Raw genomic sequence first — 15,867 nt, forward strand, 5'->3', positions numbered from 1 at the left:
TACGTATACTAACCTTACCGTTCCGAACCCTACCCCTCGTACCTACCCTCCTCTTCTCGTCTCAGTATACATATATATATAGTATATATATATATATATATATATATATATATATATATATATATATATATATATATGATAATTGCCGTTTCGTTCAGAGGCTTATGTGCTCGTTTGAATAAAATTGTAAGCACGTAATTATATATTGTTGATAGTATACAAGTAGAATGCAGTTTATTTGTGTAGATGTGTTCTACAATAATTATTTTATTGTACCGCAGGTTTTGGTTTTTCAAAATTCTCATGATTATTGGTATCTGCGTTGGAGCATTCTTTATCCCGTATGGGCCATTTTCCGATGGTAAGTAAAACTATCAGATTATGTGAGTAAAAACATCTGGCCATGCAGGTAGTGCCTTTGATGTACCTACAAATGTGATACTTCACCACCATACAAATGATGTATAAGGTCATGATAAAAAGTAAAATGTTAGCCAAGTAGTTTTAAGATTTGGGCCTAGATTTAAAATAATTTTATTCCATTTTTTTTCTTTGAGACTGAAAGTGGTTTAAAAACATCTCTGATAACCAATTGTCCTAGGAAATGTGCTAATGCAGATTTCTCATAATTTTTTGTTCTATTTCAGTGTGGATGTGGTTTGGTATGATAGGAGGATTTCTGTTCATACTCATTCAACTGGTCATGATCGTTGATTTCGCTCATGGCTGGGCTGAAAAATGGGTCGGTAACATGGAGGACGGTGGTGGCAAGGGGTGGTATGTGGGTAAGTTTCCCATTTACTGAATTTCCTGTCTGTTAATCGTTGTTTACCTGTGTTACGTGTGTGTGCGTGCATGCCTATTGTGATATTTATTGGATTCATCCATGATGCAATGTAAACAAAATCCAAGTATATGTCTGCATGGGCTTGGTATCACTTGTGGCATAAACAGATATATTTAATTATATTTGGCTTACTGAACTTGCTGATATAACTTGCGAATTGATATTTTTTATTGACATTTTTGACTACAGCTTTGCTGATAGTCACATTCTTCTGCTATGCTGGAGTGATTGCATTCGTCGTTCTGCTGTACATCTACTATGGAGGGGTAAGGGCGAATTATAGTTTTTAGCTCATCTGACATAGTCAGATGCAGCTTGTAGAATTGCATGAGCGTGCGTGCGTGCGTGCATCCGTGTGTTGGGCGCAAATCTTAACCGCTCGACGTACGGTGACGATATTCAGGACGTGGGGGGGGGGGATATCCGAAAACGAGTTTGGATGTTGAATCTGGGAGGTCAAAGGTCAAAGGTCAAGAGGTGTAAAAGAAGGGGGAAAATTCCCTCCTTAACTTAAGGTATAGGGAGGAAATGCAGAATTGCGGCACAAATCTAAACGGCTCGACACCTAGGCTCGTGATAGTTTGTGTATAGCATCATGGTAGGAAAAGCCATCACTGTGCCGAAATTGGAGGTCACAGGTCAAAGGTCAATGGGGCACAGGGCAGATTTTAGACATTTTCTAAGGACATGGTCTGACGGAGCGATTGAAAAACTTTTTTTTTTCAGCGGTGACATATCATTTTTATGGCTTTATTGAAAGGACCATGATATGTACTTTCCGCTGACATGCGAAGAGTAAGTGTTGGATAACCTTTTGACCCTCAAGAGGAGGGTTAAACATTGATTTGTTGACTGTTAACAAAGGACTGAACTGCTTTTGCTATTATTAGAGCCCATACCTGTGTGAATGTGAGGCTACAGTTGCACAGTTGAATTGCAAAGGCAAAAGTTTGTTGAACAAGGTTTATGCTCCTTAAATCATATTATTTTCTAAAGCAGTCTGTCTATAGCACCATGAAGGCTGAATCAGTGAATGCTCGCATGGGTAGGCAAAAACACATGGCAGCCCATGGCTGGCACGCTTCTAATCATAATTGTTGCTTGCCAACCTGCAATGCACATGTGTCTGCAATGCATAAAGATTGGGTGGGTGCGAAAGTGTAGCTGATATATTTGTTCGAATTGGCTACGAAAGTCAAACAAGAATAAAGAAGACTTATGTATAAGACGTCTTGCTATGCACAAATGAATTTATCAGCAGAACACCAGACACCAGATGAGCCCTGTCGCACTGCGGCACTTGTCTTCTTTTTATCGCTCAATGCAATTTTCAGAAATAAAGATGGTGATGATTAATTTTTCATGCTTTGTCAAGTATTAAATGACTTGTATTCATTATCACACATATATATATATGTTATTCTGCTAAAATATATATCTCAATTTCAAATACGTGGATCAAAGGTCACTAGCTGGAAAAGCAATGATTTTACAGCACATGATCGATCCATTTGATCAAATAAATTTTTTCTCTCTACAATTTGCCTGTCAATTTATTTTATAAAATATATTATGAGGAGTATGTAATGTGATTAACATTAGTTAGGTTATGTTATTAGCCTGTTGTTATTGTTAAAATGGACAGAGGCCTTTACTTCATGATCATGGTGGAGCAGTTCATACTAGGTCATAGCAGAAGCTCTGGAGGAAGGAGTCGTGCCGTGCTGCTCTTGACAGTGAGTTTCTTGCTTCTTCCCCAGTCTGGCTGTGGCTTGAACAAGTTCTTCATTAGTTTGAACCTGATCCTGTGTGTGGGTATATCAGTGATGGCCATCTTGCCCAAGGTGCAGGAGGCCCAGCCTCGCTCCGGTCTGCTGCAGGCATCCATCATCAGCCTCTACATCATCTATCTCACCTGGTCAGCGATGACTAACCAGCCAGGTACGTCTGTGGCGCGGTGGCTTCAGTCTAATTAAAAAATAAAAATGTGCAAACGCTTTACTTGTACATCGAATCTGTCAAAATTGTGTTGAAAATGTCAGCGATGACTCTGACTCTACTATTTTTGTACTGCGGGCTTTGGGTTAAGTGATTGTTGTAAAACTAACCACCACATACCAGAAGCGAGTAGCTTTGCCAGCTGACACTTGTTACAAGAAACCAAAGCCACACAGTTATCGAGGCCATATGCTCGACGGGCAGCCAGAAGAAAAATTAAATTACTGCACATGCGTTCTTACCCAGTTTCATCACTACCATGTGATTCTTTCAGATGCTAAATGCAACCCTTCACTGACTGAGATCTTTACACCTGGACAAGCGACAAGCGATGAGTACTTCGGCTTTGATGCACAGAGTATTGTTGGCTTGCTCGTGTGGTTTGGTTGTGTACTTTACTCAAGGTAAACCATATTCACTCTGTCACAGAGTTTGTGCTCATACTTATATTGTATTGTTAAAGTAGTGACATAATTCAATAATTTTATAGTTAGTTCAAGAGAAACATTGTGCAAATAGAAACGTTTTATGATTCCTGCCTGTTTGTTTGTTTGTATGTATGTATGGCAGGTTTTGTATGGGTCCTTGAAAACCTAGAAAGTCTTGGAAATAGGCTAGGGTCATGGGAAGTTCTGGAAACAGGATAAGGATATGTTTGGTTCTGGGAGGTTCTCAAGTTAGAACACTTATCTATCAGGTCCACATTTTACCAACACCAAGTTTAATATAATGAAGCTATAATTAATTGCAATCTAGTTATAGCCCTGTTTACTGTCTGAGATGCAATAATACTTACTGGAAGGAAGGCTTTATTCACTAATTGTTTATAGGAATATGCGAGGTACAAAGAATATCTATGGTTTAAATCTCAGCATCCTTGGAAACAGACCTTCCTAGAAAAATCCTGGGAAATGCTTTACCTTAAGTGCACAAACCTTTATATGAAGACTGACTGTTACACAACAACAGTACAGTAGCAATAATTTCATCGTTAAATACATGGAATATTGTTCCACAAATTATGCCAAAATTTGTTGCCAACATTGTTTAATGGTAAATCATACTATGTTGTGTGTTTTAAGAGACAGCAACGTTGAACAGTGTTTCAGGAAATAGCAATACTATGATAAACAATGATGGTAACATTTGTTGAATCTTGTGTCACAGATGTTAGTGATGATAATTCCCTTATTGTAGCATTCGGTCCTCGGCTACTGGACAGATGACTAAGCTGACTGGTTCGACTGAGAAGGTGCTGCTGGAAGATGGTAAGCTTGTGTGCAGTCGTATTGGTTGCCCGTGCTGGTGCAAGCCATGCATGCCATTTCAGTACGTGTATTTGTATTTAAATGTCATGCAATAACGACTTAATAATAATTATAGAATGCTTAAATAATATCCTGTTTGCTGACCCAGTATTTCCAGTAGTGATATTGTTGTCACCATTTTCTGCACACTAAGTATAAGCATACATCCGTGATTTTCACATATGTTGAAATATATTTGGTTACATCAACTGAAAAGTGATTTTGACCAATCGTTGCACACAATATAATACCATTATACATACGCGCATACTCGTTTATATAATAATATAATACAATTTCAATAATCAAGTAGTTTCCCAAGAAATTGGTTAAGTGTATATGCTTATATGCTGTATTTTGATTCTTTATACTTGCCTTCTTAAACTCGGATCATTATTTGAAAAGTTTGCATGATGGCATTCCATTATTAATAACTTAGCAATGTTAAAGATATCTCTAGCTGTGCATTGTCTGCTAAGAGCATGAGCTACTTTTGAAATATAGTTAAATGCAGTACATAGCATCTGCTTGAGGCAGTCGGCCTGGTTGTCCTGCAACGCGTTCTCCTTTAATAAACAGAATCCGATCTGTATGGTTCGGTAGGCGAGAGTCCAAGCCAAGAGGATCCTGAGGGGGCAAAGGTCTGGGACAACGAGAAGGAGAGCGTTGCCTACAGTTACAGCTTCTTGCATGTCATGTTCTGTCTGGCTTCTCTGTATATCATGATGACGCTAACCAACTGGTACAAGTAAGTGTGGTTGTTGGCACTGGCAAGGTTTGTTTGTGCAGTGGGGAGACAGAGGTATTTGTATTTCCACATTGGGTTCTCATATGGAATTCTCAATGGTTTCAAAGAATTAACCTGTAGATAAGTTGGGATGCATAGGAAATCAGTGTTTTCACTGATAATTAATTAAAAGCTACATGTGATGTTGCAAATATTTCATGTAGCCGTCTTTCCTGGCTTAATCATTTTCGTGCATACATCTATCCCTTTTTTAGCTCATCTGACATAGTCAGATGCAGCTCGTAGAATCGCATGATTGTCCGTGCGTCCGTGCTTCCGTCAACAGTTGGGCACAAATCTAAACGGCTCGACGTACGGATTCGAAAGTCGGGACATAGGGTGGGAATCCGAAAACGAGTTGGGATGTCGAAGCTGGGGGTCAAAGGTCAAAGGTCAAAGGTCAAGAGGTGTAAAAGAAGGGGGAACATTCCCTCCTTAACTTAAGGTATAGGGAGGAAATGCAGAATTGCGGCACAAATCTAAATGGCTCGACCTATGCTCTTAATATTCGATGTATAGTGTGATGGGCACGAAACCCATCACCAGTGCGAAATTGGAGGTCACAGGTCAAAGGGCAGTGGGGTAAAGGTCACATATCAGACATTTTCTGAGGACATGGCCTAACGGTCAGAGTGGAAAACTTTTTTGTTTCAGTGCTCACCTACCATTTTTATCACTTTATTGAAAGGACCATGAAATGTGCTTTCCGCTGACGTGCGAAGAGTAAGTGTCTGATAACCTTTTGACCCTCAAGAGGAGAGGTCAACATGGATTTGTTGACTGTTAACAAAGGACTGAACTGCTTTTGCTATTAGAACCCACTCCCCTACCGGCAAAGTTCAAATCTATTATATCTTATGGCGCAGTCTCCACTGACACGGCACGGCGCCAGCCGGGTTTGCCGGCGACGGCGAAAGTCCAATGAGTTTGACTTTTGCCGGCTGACGTGACGGCGAAAAGACAATTGAACCAATCAACGTGATTGTTTTTTATCACGTGTTCTGCTCACGCTACCATCACCCAATGGACAACAAGCACATGCATAATTTCTGATCACTGAACCAGAGTGAAAACAATGCGCGAAATCACAATGTATTTTTTTTCAGCACAACGGCGCTGCGTTTTGCTGTGTTGTGTCGTGCCACGTGTGTGGAGACATAGCTTTAGTAGTATCCTAGATATATGCTCTGGGCGCGAACGCAGTGGCGGGAGGGCGCACTTGATTCAGTTGCCAGTGAGTTTATCAGAAGAATACCCGGCTACAGTACACGTCAGTTGAGCGCTGTCGCTCTGCGGCACTTGTTTAATAAGTCTAATATCTATAGCCATTTGCATACGCACCCCCACACAATCACGTTATTTGTCACGGGCTACAAGCAAAATACAATCGATATATCGGCCCAAATCAGCTAACCATGCCCTCTAAAATACAGTTTCTATGTAGGTAAGACAGGTAAAGGGCTGTACATATGAAAATCCGATTTGTTCTCAATGTCATGCAACTTTGGGACATTTCATTGATATAACTGAGCTTATGGTGATGAATGGGCATTTCACGTGCAGTTTGTGATTAATGCAATGTTCGCATTGTTTTCAGACCTGGTGATGCGTCTTTGGACAGCCTGTACTCCAACGCAGCATCCATGTGGATCAAGATAGTCAGCTCATGGCTGTGTGCTGCTCTCTACGTGTGGACACTGGTAGCGCCCATCATGCTTACCAACAGGGAGTTTTAGAGTACCTGCTGCTGGCTAAAGCAGGAGTTGACATGGCCAGAGACCTTCACTAGGCAAGTTTATTTACAGTTTAAGTACGTCGATTGGGAAGCATACACAGGTCGATGGTTTACGATTTGCCTCAACCAACATGGACCAACATGTGTTAGAATCCTTGGAAAATGTAACCAAATGTTGTCTTGCCTAAATTTCAATCACCGGTAATATTTCCGAGTCAAGTCAACCTATAATGTAAAAGATGATATGTGTGCTAGAGGAACATTGTACTTATTCACTTGTCTGCTTATATTGGGTCGCCGTGCTTTGTATCAAGCATGTTTGGCAGCATCCCATGTAGCAATTTATATATTAAAAACACGTATATCAATATTTATGAAAGGGTTGTGATTGAGATTTGACAAAGTTTTACCTAGCCAGACTTCACACATGGAACAGTGGAAGCTTTGTATGTAGTTTTGTATCATTATAAATTTCATTCACAGTTTATACGTATGAGCTTATGCAAAAGATATTAAAACTGAAGCCTTCAGACTTAATTCCTATCAAGTTACGGTTCATTTATGCTGCATGCCAATTTTGAGTTTTTGTGATGTAACATGCAAGTTTAAATGTTGTTTTCGCACATTTGAACACCAGGAGCCAATAAAAAAACTCGAGTTGTATTTATCCATAACCACGATTAAACTGTGAAAATTCATATTTGTCTTAACTACATGCATAATTTATTTCTGACCAATTGTTAAATGTGGAACATTGCAACCCCAATTTTGAAAAAGTGTTGAAATTAGGAAATTACCCTTGTACTAATAATAAACCACGAAATTGGTATGTAGCCTAATTAAACGCCCATTGTTACTGAAGCTGTTTAAAGCCACGTCAGTGTTCTTAGTTTCTACTAAAATTTTGAGTATTCAGGAGTAATGCAATCCGTTTTTCAAGGTTATTTATTAAATATTACATGTGTTCAAGACAGTTGCAGACTCTAATGTACAAAATATAACATGTAATAATCTTGTAGTTTGTTTCATATTGCACTCCCAAACCCACCTTTTATTCAATTAGTTGAAAAATTGCAGAGTTAAACATTTTCTAAAAAGCTGTGGCACACGCTCAGTAATGTAATTTACTGTACTCAGTAATGGTTTTCAACAAATATGTATATAGAAATGGATAGGTGTGCGAATACAAAATTGTGAGTACAACAGTTAGTAAGATAGTGGTGTAATCAGGAGCTTATAAATGGAATTCCATTTATAAGCTCCTGGTGTAATATATATACAGCTCATTGTAATCGATGTGTATTTAATTTCTGCTGATATATATAGAACGAACCTGTAGCTATTGTAAAATGTTGTTAGCAAGACACGTGTCACACCATTCATCAAAATGCTCTACTGGTGATGATAGTGAAATCCTGGTGATGTATAATTCACATTTGAAGCAGAAACGTGCTATTAGGAAAAATGTGACCCATACAAAAAAGGAATACACGAGTTTATACTTCCAAAATACATTTTAAGAAAAAACACGTTTGAGTTAGTCACATACGTCAAAGAAGTGAAATTTGTGAACAAGTGAAATTTGAGGCATTATTCTTGGTGAATTCTTGATGACTTATCATCTGGTATAAACATAATAAACTATTGTGCAGTAAAACGTTTAAATGAGTGTTTTGGGTCTGGTTTTAAATTTGTGATGGTTTTATGATTACTAAATGTACAAAGCACAAAAGAGCATAACAGAACTAAACTTGTGTGTTATCGTCTTTGTTCAACTGTCTTTTTTACAACTCGCGTATAAATTCATGGTCTGCAGTTGCAACAACGCGTACTGACGATACCACAAAGTTGGTTATGGGAAAGTCGGCAGGTTGGTAAAGCAATACCACATTGTGACATAGCTGCTTCCCTTGTCGCACCTAGGCATCTCGGCACACTGCCACTTCCTCCAACTAGTTTTGCACACTAACGGAGCAAGTTTATTCTATCCAGAACGAGCTTTCGTTTGCTTGAAACGACACGCTCCAACGGGGTGCACGACATCACCATGACGACCGTGTCGTTCGCGTCGGTTCTTGTTATCACTCGCTCTAGTTACACACGTGATAAACATTGCCAACTACTGCGTAGGGTGTGGCCGAGGGACAAACTTGGTGACAGCCTGTCATAGAGCATGCAGGAGATGGACATGTGATGCCCTCTCGGCTATGAACAAAGAGGAGATGAGACCATAGATAATGACACACTGCAAAGGCTTCTTTTAGTGTGTCAGCCCAGAGGGGCAACCGCATTTGCTGAATGTGGCTACAGTATAATCTGGCCATCGCGGCAAATACTACGTCGCTATGGTAACTCACAGTAACAAGTTACTTCTCAATTATCACACAGCCATCTATGTACATCACTATATTAACAACTGCATTTCAACATACATACTGAATATATACATTTGTAAACCCCTACAAGCACATGTATCTGCTTTCCTGATGATATACGGGATCCCGTTTGGATGCTTAGTGATATTCACACAGTATAAACGATTCCACAGTACCAGCAACAACGTCGGTAAGTGCATGATACAGCATTATCATCTCAAATGCGGTGAAAACGGAAATAAAGCAAACACCCTGAAAGCCAAGAAGATCAACCTAGCATAGGAAGCACAAAGCATATGCATATCATGCGTGCTATCGGAATCAACTCTGTAAAATGCCTGATCCTTTGAGCACATTTCCTCAAAATCAAGCGCTTTGCATACCCACAGATAAAAAAGTCTTAATTGCAAGTGTACATTTAGAAAGCAGTGGTTAGTAAACATTGTAAAGTAAAATAAACAATGACGGTAAAAAAGATGTTTTAATACTTGGGTATGTTCTTTAGAAAGTTTGATAGTTACTGTAAGATATACGAAATAAAAAAACAAGAACTTCACAAATCTAGAGCTGATGAACCGAATGTGACCATAGACCGTAGATTTAGCAGATCTGAATTTAATTAAAAGACTGCTGATCATAAGCAACCTATTCTGTCGATGTTGTGAAAGCATGATTAAAATCCGTAGTGGGCAGTCGTATTTTGAGATACAAATTAGAATGCCACAACCACATTAGTTTACTTGATAAGGGAATGCCAACAGTAGGATGCATGTATCTTTCTTTACCTCTCGCTGGCTACTTTACCCTCCCAACAATAATTCAGGAAGCAGCCATGCCCGTACCCGTACAAAACACTACAAAATACGTCCAACTAACAAAACGCCTTGGCATGTATGTATTCTTCTTACAAAAGGTGCAAAATGAGTCACAACAAGTGCTAATGGATCTACCATTATTATAGCCATCATTAAGTCTGTAACAGGCCAATACAATGTGCACGACACTATTTACAGATTCTCTATAAATGTTATCACAATGAATTACACAGTATTCAGTCAAACGTCGGTCATTCAATAAATCCTCCTCTCCTGACTTTTTCATTGTATCTTGCACTATGCCCTTAGGCGGCGCACATCAAAAACAGAATGCCGCCTGGGCCTCCCGCTGAGCAGAAACTTTGCGACTGTGACATAGAATGGTTGAGATGATCACATTAACAAAGCTCTCAATCTAGAACTACATTCGACACTAGGTGGCAGCAGATATCTGCTGTTATAAACGAACAGTGGAGTTTCCATGCATGTCTTCTGCGTGCGGCGCTCAATGTAATTAAAAAATTTCCCTCAACAATTGTGTGCTCATACGAATAAACGCGACATAAAACCAAATACAGTCAGACGTGTAATTGCTACATTAGGCACTCCATGCACCACGCACGGCAGTCCACATTGAAAACACCAACTCCTACAGTCCTACATCATTCCTTGTAGAACGTTTATAAGTGCAATGAGATACAGTTGTGTAGACCATAGCTAGACCATGCATGTTAAACAATATTTTTGCTTATAACATGTCATACACCCTCAAAACCTCTCGCCGAATCTTTTCTTTATTCTTACTATCACACCCAATATAGTTTCGAGCCTTGGCACTATCGAAACATAACATCACCAATAAAATATGTATATAACGCATAATAATATCGTGCCTTCACTACACAGTATATTTCTTATAGGAACTGGACAACGTATATGCCCACAGGCTGTAGCCAACTACGAAACTGGCGCATTACCGCAGTCAAACGCAGATGGTGACTACTAGGTCATGGAATCTCAATAAGTATATGCTTCTTCCTTGACAACATCTATGAGCATCCTCTGCATCACTCTAGCACTCTTTTCATGTTTTATTGAATAATATCCACATATTACTTCCAATACTGCCATGTAGGTAGGAGATAGGTCCGCGCCAATTTATTGTGTCTGTACCTAACATGTTTTACCGTCGTTAAATAAAGTTTTTACTTACGTACTACTTACAATACAAATATCAGCAGAGCCACTCTCAATAGTTGCACCCTGTAGCGATGACAATGGCCGCAAACGTAGTCAGCGGCAATAGTAACAGCAGCATTTGAAACAGTAATGCCTGTGTCAACAACAGCAGTTCTATTGCCAACAGCTTTGGCAACAGTAGCGTTATTAATAGCAGTAGTAGCAGTGGCTGCAGTGGCAACATTAGCTACAGTGTGTAGTACCCTAGCAGTTTCATTATAACAGCAACATCAGTACAGGCTTTTTCTCACAATAACTGTTTCAGTGCTTATATCCTGCTTGTGTAAGGTAATTACTGCATGCCTGCTAAGTAATGTTACCCGACTACCAGCACTTAATTAACGACAAGGTTGACTCTGCACTCGTATTCTGCCTATAATGAAAAGTGTAAAAGATGTCACCAACTGCTAGTGGGTATACTACAACGCCCACAAGTGCTGAGCCTTTTATCAACTCAAGCTAACAATATTTATCCAACCACAGGACACTGGCTGTGCTTCATAGCTATGTGACGCTCATTTCCATATCCTGGACTAGCCACCACGTATTACCAGACAAACCATTAATCGACTAAAGCTTTCAGATGACAGCATAATGTCGTGTAAAGTTGCTATTCATTAGGGATGCTGCAAACATACACGACTCTTACTCGATTCATATCTGTTCTTTAATCAACAGTTTTTGCCATCCTTATGGTTTCGAGTTGACCATCATGCAATGAGATCTTTTAGCAGAACTTTCTGCATGCACTTGTCTGTGCCTCACACTGGGGTTACTGCTCTGTACTACTCTACATTTACACTGGGATTACTGCAGCACTATTCTCAGTGTACACAGGGGTTACTGCCACACTATTGTCAAGTTCACACTGTGAAAACTGCTGCACGGATCTGCTGATCACCCCACACCCCTTATTTGAACTCTACTGTTTCACACTCAGTGAATTGACTTTCGCACATCTCTTGGAGCCAAGCCACTGGTTTACATTTCGCAGTCCCAGACATGCCGAGATGACTTGTTGCACGGTATCATGGATTCTGTCTTGCTGAAGCTGTGCTTAACCATCCAGAAGATGTCACAGTGACTGCTACTGACAGTTACTGGCAATTGGCATGTTCCAGGGCTTCAATGTGTCGCCTTGCAAATCCCGAAGATGGAACAGCTGCAGACTGAAACCAGGAACGGACTATTGATGGGGTTTTTCCCGATTGATACACAAAAGTCAAAACATTGTCGATAACATATGACAGGTGAACGAATGTGAACTTTCATGTGTCCGACATGCGAAAACAATACCACGCATGTCTTATAATGTGTATTACACTGCTGAGTGCTGCCACCCTATGTATACCTTGTAATAGTAAACAGAGGCTGAAGAGAGCCAATAGAGGCTCTCGTTTCCATAACACACTGTCCTGCAAAGCTACTCGCTGTTATATAGTAGCAGTTTGCCCAACGGCGAGATAAACCTATTTGTGCTTGATTGAGACATGAACTGCCAGACATTTGAACTGGAAATCAAGTGTGCTATCTACTAAACCAACACTGCCCCCAGGTGGTGAATACATATCTAGGTGAAATTATACACCAATGACCAAAAAAGGCTTTAAAAATATATGCAAAATGGCTTCATAGAACGATTCCCTGCAATGCTAAGAAGCTACACCAAATGCCGTCGAACGCATGATCGCCTTTCAACTATACACACGACACAATGAAGAAGCTTTTAAAAACAAATATGGATAACCTGGAGTGATTCTTGCGTAAAAATAGGCTCCAGTTACCTTGCCATCAACTACAGGAGTAGCTCAGTAGAAGCCCCAGCACTCAAGTGCTTTAATGACGAAATCCTCGTTACTCGTGAGTGTGTCGTTGTCGTATGTCTTACAGCTGTGCGTCGTTCCATGATACAGGTCACTGTCAAACCAGAGACCAAACTGTCCGCTAAAAACACAAAAATCCAACATTTACACAGGGCCAATAAACAGCAAGATTTTAAGGTATATGAACAGATATTGTTATGCAGGCAAAGCAAAAATTATATAGCTCTATATTTTTATTGAGATTATCCTTTATTAAAATGAAAGTGTCAATGACACTGTATGTAGCTCACCACAAAAAAGGACACAAATGAGTGTGTGAGAAGAAGTCAGTTTTAATTGAGCAACCATCGACATACATTATAGAAACGAAGAGTATATATGGAAGAACTCCCATTATATACCCTTGATAATTATATGTGTAATTTTTTATGTGAAAATAAATGTTTGAGATACATGTGAAAGTCTGAGATGAGGGCGAGTGATGGTGTTACACCTAAATGATCGCCATTTAACGTTTTTATAATATTCAGATTTAGGCACTGCCTAAAAGCGGAGCTCCCGATGTGTAACGTGTAAGATTGAGAGGATACGCTTATTCCACGTAGCTGCTATATACCACGTGACAATGGTGTTTTCCTGCCCATAACACAACTTTTGTCAAAGGTTAATTGGTTGCATGAAAGTGTTTACTTCGTATGAGTTTTTCTAGGCGGTAGCACACGGTTGCCATCTGTATATCGCAATAATAATTTATAAACCAAAATTTGTGACGGTAGATGGCGCTATAACCCGCTTTGATGTTTTTTTAGCGAATGGCGTTTCGAAATAAATAGGTTAATGGCTGCGTTCGACATGTTTTGCTAATAACTTGTACTTCTGATTAAATAAATAGACTGTTTTATCATCAGGGTGGCGAAGGAACATACCAATTTTGCCATTAAAGGTATTGTCAATGAAATCTTGTAAAACGAAAGCACAGACGAGTTGTGGACACCACCAGACTGTTATCTTGCGTGTCTATAACAATAATATGCTATATAATTGCCAAACCCCCTTTGCATAATTTTTTTAAATATCAAAACCCCTGGCCCTTATTCAGTCACAGTAGCCAAAAATGCGCAAAAATCTCGTTGAAGCTTGATACTGACTAAAATGGCATTCCGGCATTTTTGCCAAAAAAAATTGCCGTGGCTCCAAAATAGGAACGTTCAAGATTGGGTAGCATCAGCAGTACAGCACTATAACCCAATTTCAAACATGTGCGTCAAACGGTTCTGAGTTATCGTTGACCCGTAGCAAATGCAAGGCGTCAAGCAGATGACAGCTGAACGGCTAAAGAAAATAGGAAAATAGCGAATTTCAGCATGTGAAAAATAGGAGGAAAAGGATTTTGGTGAGAAAATATATGTTAAATAGGAATATTTGTTGCATTAGATGGCCTCCCAACACCCCTACAGCCATCCCGATCCACCACAAATGGTTTTATTAATATACATATTTGGAGTTACATCACATGCGAACAATATTTTGGGGTTTTAATGAGAAATGCATGTTAAAATTGATAAGCAGTTTATACATGCATAAGCACCCATACATGTAGACTACTCCAAAATAGTATGACGTACATGTATACATGGGCGGATCCGGCTTTTTGAAAAAGGGGGGGGTCCACTTACTCCAGTAAGAAATAAAGGGCACTTTTATAAAAAGGTGCCGAAGGCAGCTTATGCGCAGTGTCTAAGGCACGTTGCCACTTCTTAGGGGGACCTTCTCCAAGAAAAATTTTAAAAATTGGTGCATTCTGAGAGCATCTGAGCAGTAATTTTGATGTCTAGAATGCAAGATGGAATTCCAAATTTTTAAGCAGAAAATTATCTTTTATGTGTTTTCCCTTTTTTGGAGTAAGTGAACCCCCCCTCTGGATACACATACCACATCCAACTGAGAAACAACTTTACTGAAATAAAATCTGTAATAGTAAAGAGTATATTACGTTAATTTAAAGGAAGGGGTGGGGGAGGGGGGTCCTCCCCAAGGAAATTTTTGAAAATTGGGTTACCTGAAATGTAAATTCCTGCATTCTGAGAAGGATACATACAATTCTAGATTCAGAAAAATGAAAAGCCCTCAAAAATAGGGAAAAATAGGAATTTGTCCAGAAAATAGGAGAAAATAGGAATTGCCCAGAAAATAGGAAAAAATAGGAATTTGTCCAGAAAATAGGAGAAAATAGGAATTGCCCAGAAAATAGGAAAAAATAGGAACTTGACGCCCTGCAAATGTTGACGGAGGGACGGACGTACGACGAACGACGACCCATGGCAATAGCTCATCTTGACGAAGTCAAGGTGAGCTAATAATACAAGAAATTAGCATGTTGTAACTTCTAAGGTTACCCAAGCGTTGTTCATGTAAAAACCTATACATAAATAAGGAGAAACAAGACCAAAAAGCACAAGTCGATGCCTGAGCGTGTTTGCTACACATTTCTAAACAAGTGCTGCAGTGTGACAGGGCTCATCTGGTGTCTGGTGTTCTGCTGATATATTCATTTGTGCATAGCAAGACGTCTTATACATAAGTCTTCTTTATTCTTGTTTGACTTCCGTAGCCAATTCGAACAAATATATCAGCTACACTTTCGCACCCACACATGTGCATTGCAGGTTGGCAGGCAAAAATTATGATTAGAAGCGTGCCAGCCATGGTGTGCCCCGTGTTTTTGCCTACCTACACGAGCATTTACTGATTCAGCCTTCAGGGTGCTATAGACAGACTGCTTTAGAAAATAATATGATTTAAGGAGTGTAAACCTTGTTCAACAAACATTTGCCTTTGCAATTAAACTGTGCACAACCTCACATTCACACAGGTATGGGCTCTAATAATAGCAAAACCAGTTCAGTCCTTTGTTAACAGTCAATAAATCAATGTTTAACCC

The 15,867-nt window shown here is 39.5% G+C and overlaps 2 protein-coding genes across 5 annotated transcripts in view; one reads left to right on the forward strand and one right to left on the reverse strand.

Moving 5' to 3' along the window:
* The window catches only part of LOC106809803 (probable serine incorporator), a 21,177-nt gene extending 12,838 nt beyond the window's left edge, over window positions 1-8,339 (forward strand). Inside the window, exons 4-11 of one of the 2 annotated variants that reach the window (XM_014813014.1) lie at window positions 282-361; window positions 648-785; window positions 1,037-1,113; window positions 2,608-2,788; window positions 3,120-3,249; window positions 4,043-4,113; window positions 4,732-4,900; window positions 6,537-8,339. In XM_014813014.1, the coding sequence (XP_014668500.1) occupies window positions 282-361; window positions 648-785; window positions 1,037-1,113; window positions 2,608-2,788; window positions 3,120-3,249; window positions 4,043-4,113; window positions 4,732-4,900; window positions 6,537-6,675 (985 nt within the window). In that variant the 3' untranslated portion in view covers window positions 6,676-8,339. The remainder of the gene's footprint in view (window positions 1-281; window positions 362-647; window positions 786-1,036; window positions 1,114-2,607; window positions 2,789-3,119; window positions 3,250-4,042; window positions 4,114-4,731; window positions 4,901-6,536) is intronic. The other variant, XM_014813022.1, reaches the window with a different exon arrangement.
* Window positions 8,340-8,425: 86 nt separating this feature from the next.
* LOC106809781 (oxidation resistance protein 1-like) overlaps window positions 8,426-15,867 on the reverse strand; it is a 79,441-nt gene continuing 71,999 nt past the window's right edge. For all 3 annotated transcript variants that reach the window (XM_014812996.1, XM_014813003.1, XM_014812988.1), the window contains 2 exons: window positions 12,888-13,047; window positions 8,426-12,272 (listed from right to left, as the gene is read on the reverse strand). In XM_014812996.1, coding sequence (XP_014668482.1) covers window positions 12,912-13,047 — 136 coding nt within the window. In that variant the 3' untranslated portion in view covers window positions 8,426-12,272; window positions 12,888-12,911. The remainder of the gene's footprint in view (window positions 12,273-12,887; window positions 13,048-15,867) is intronic.

Source organism: Priapulus caudatus, unplaced genomic scaffold (genome assembly GCF_000485595.1).
Source record: "Priapulus caudatus unplaced genomic scaffold, Priapulus_caudatus-5.0.1 Scaffold15, whole genome shotgun sequence".
In the NCBI taxonomy this organism is placed as follows: Eukaryota; Metazoa; Priapulida; class Priapulimorpha; order Priapulimorphida; family Priapulidae; genus Priapulus; species Priapulus caudatus.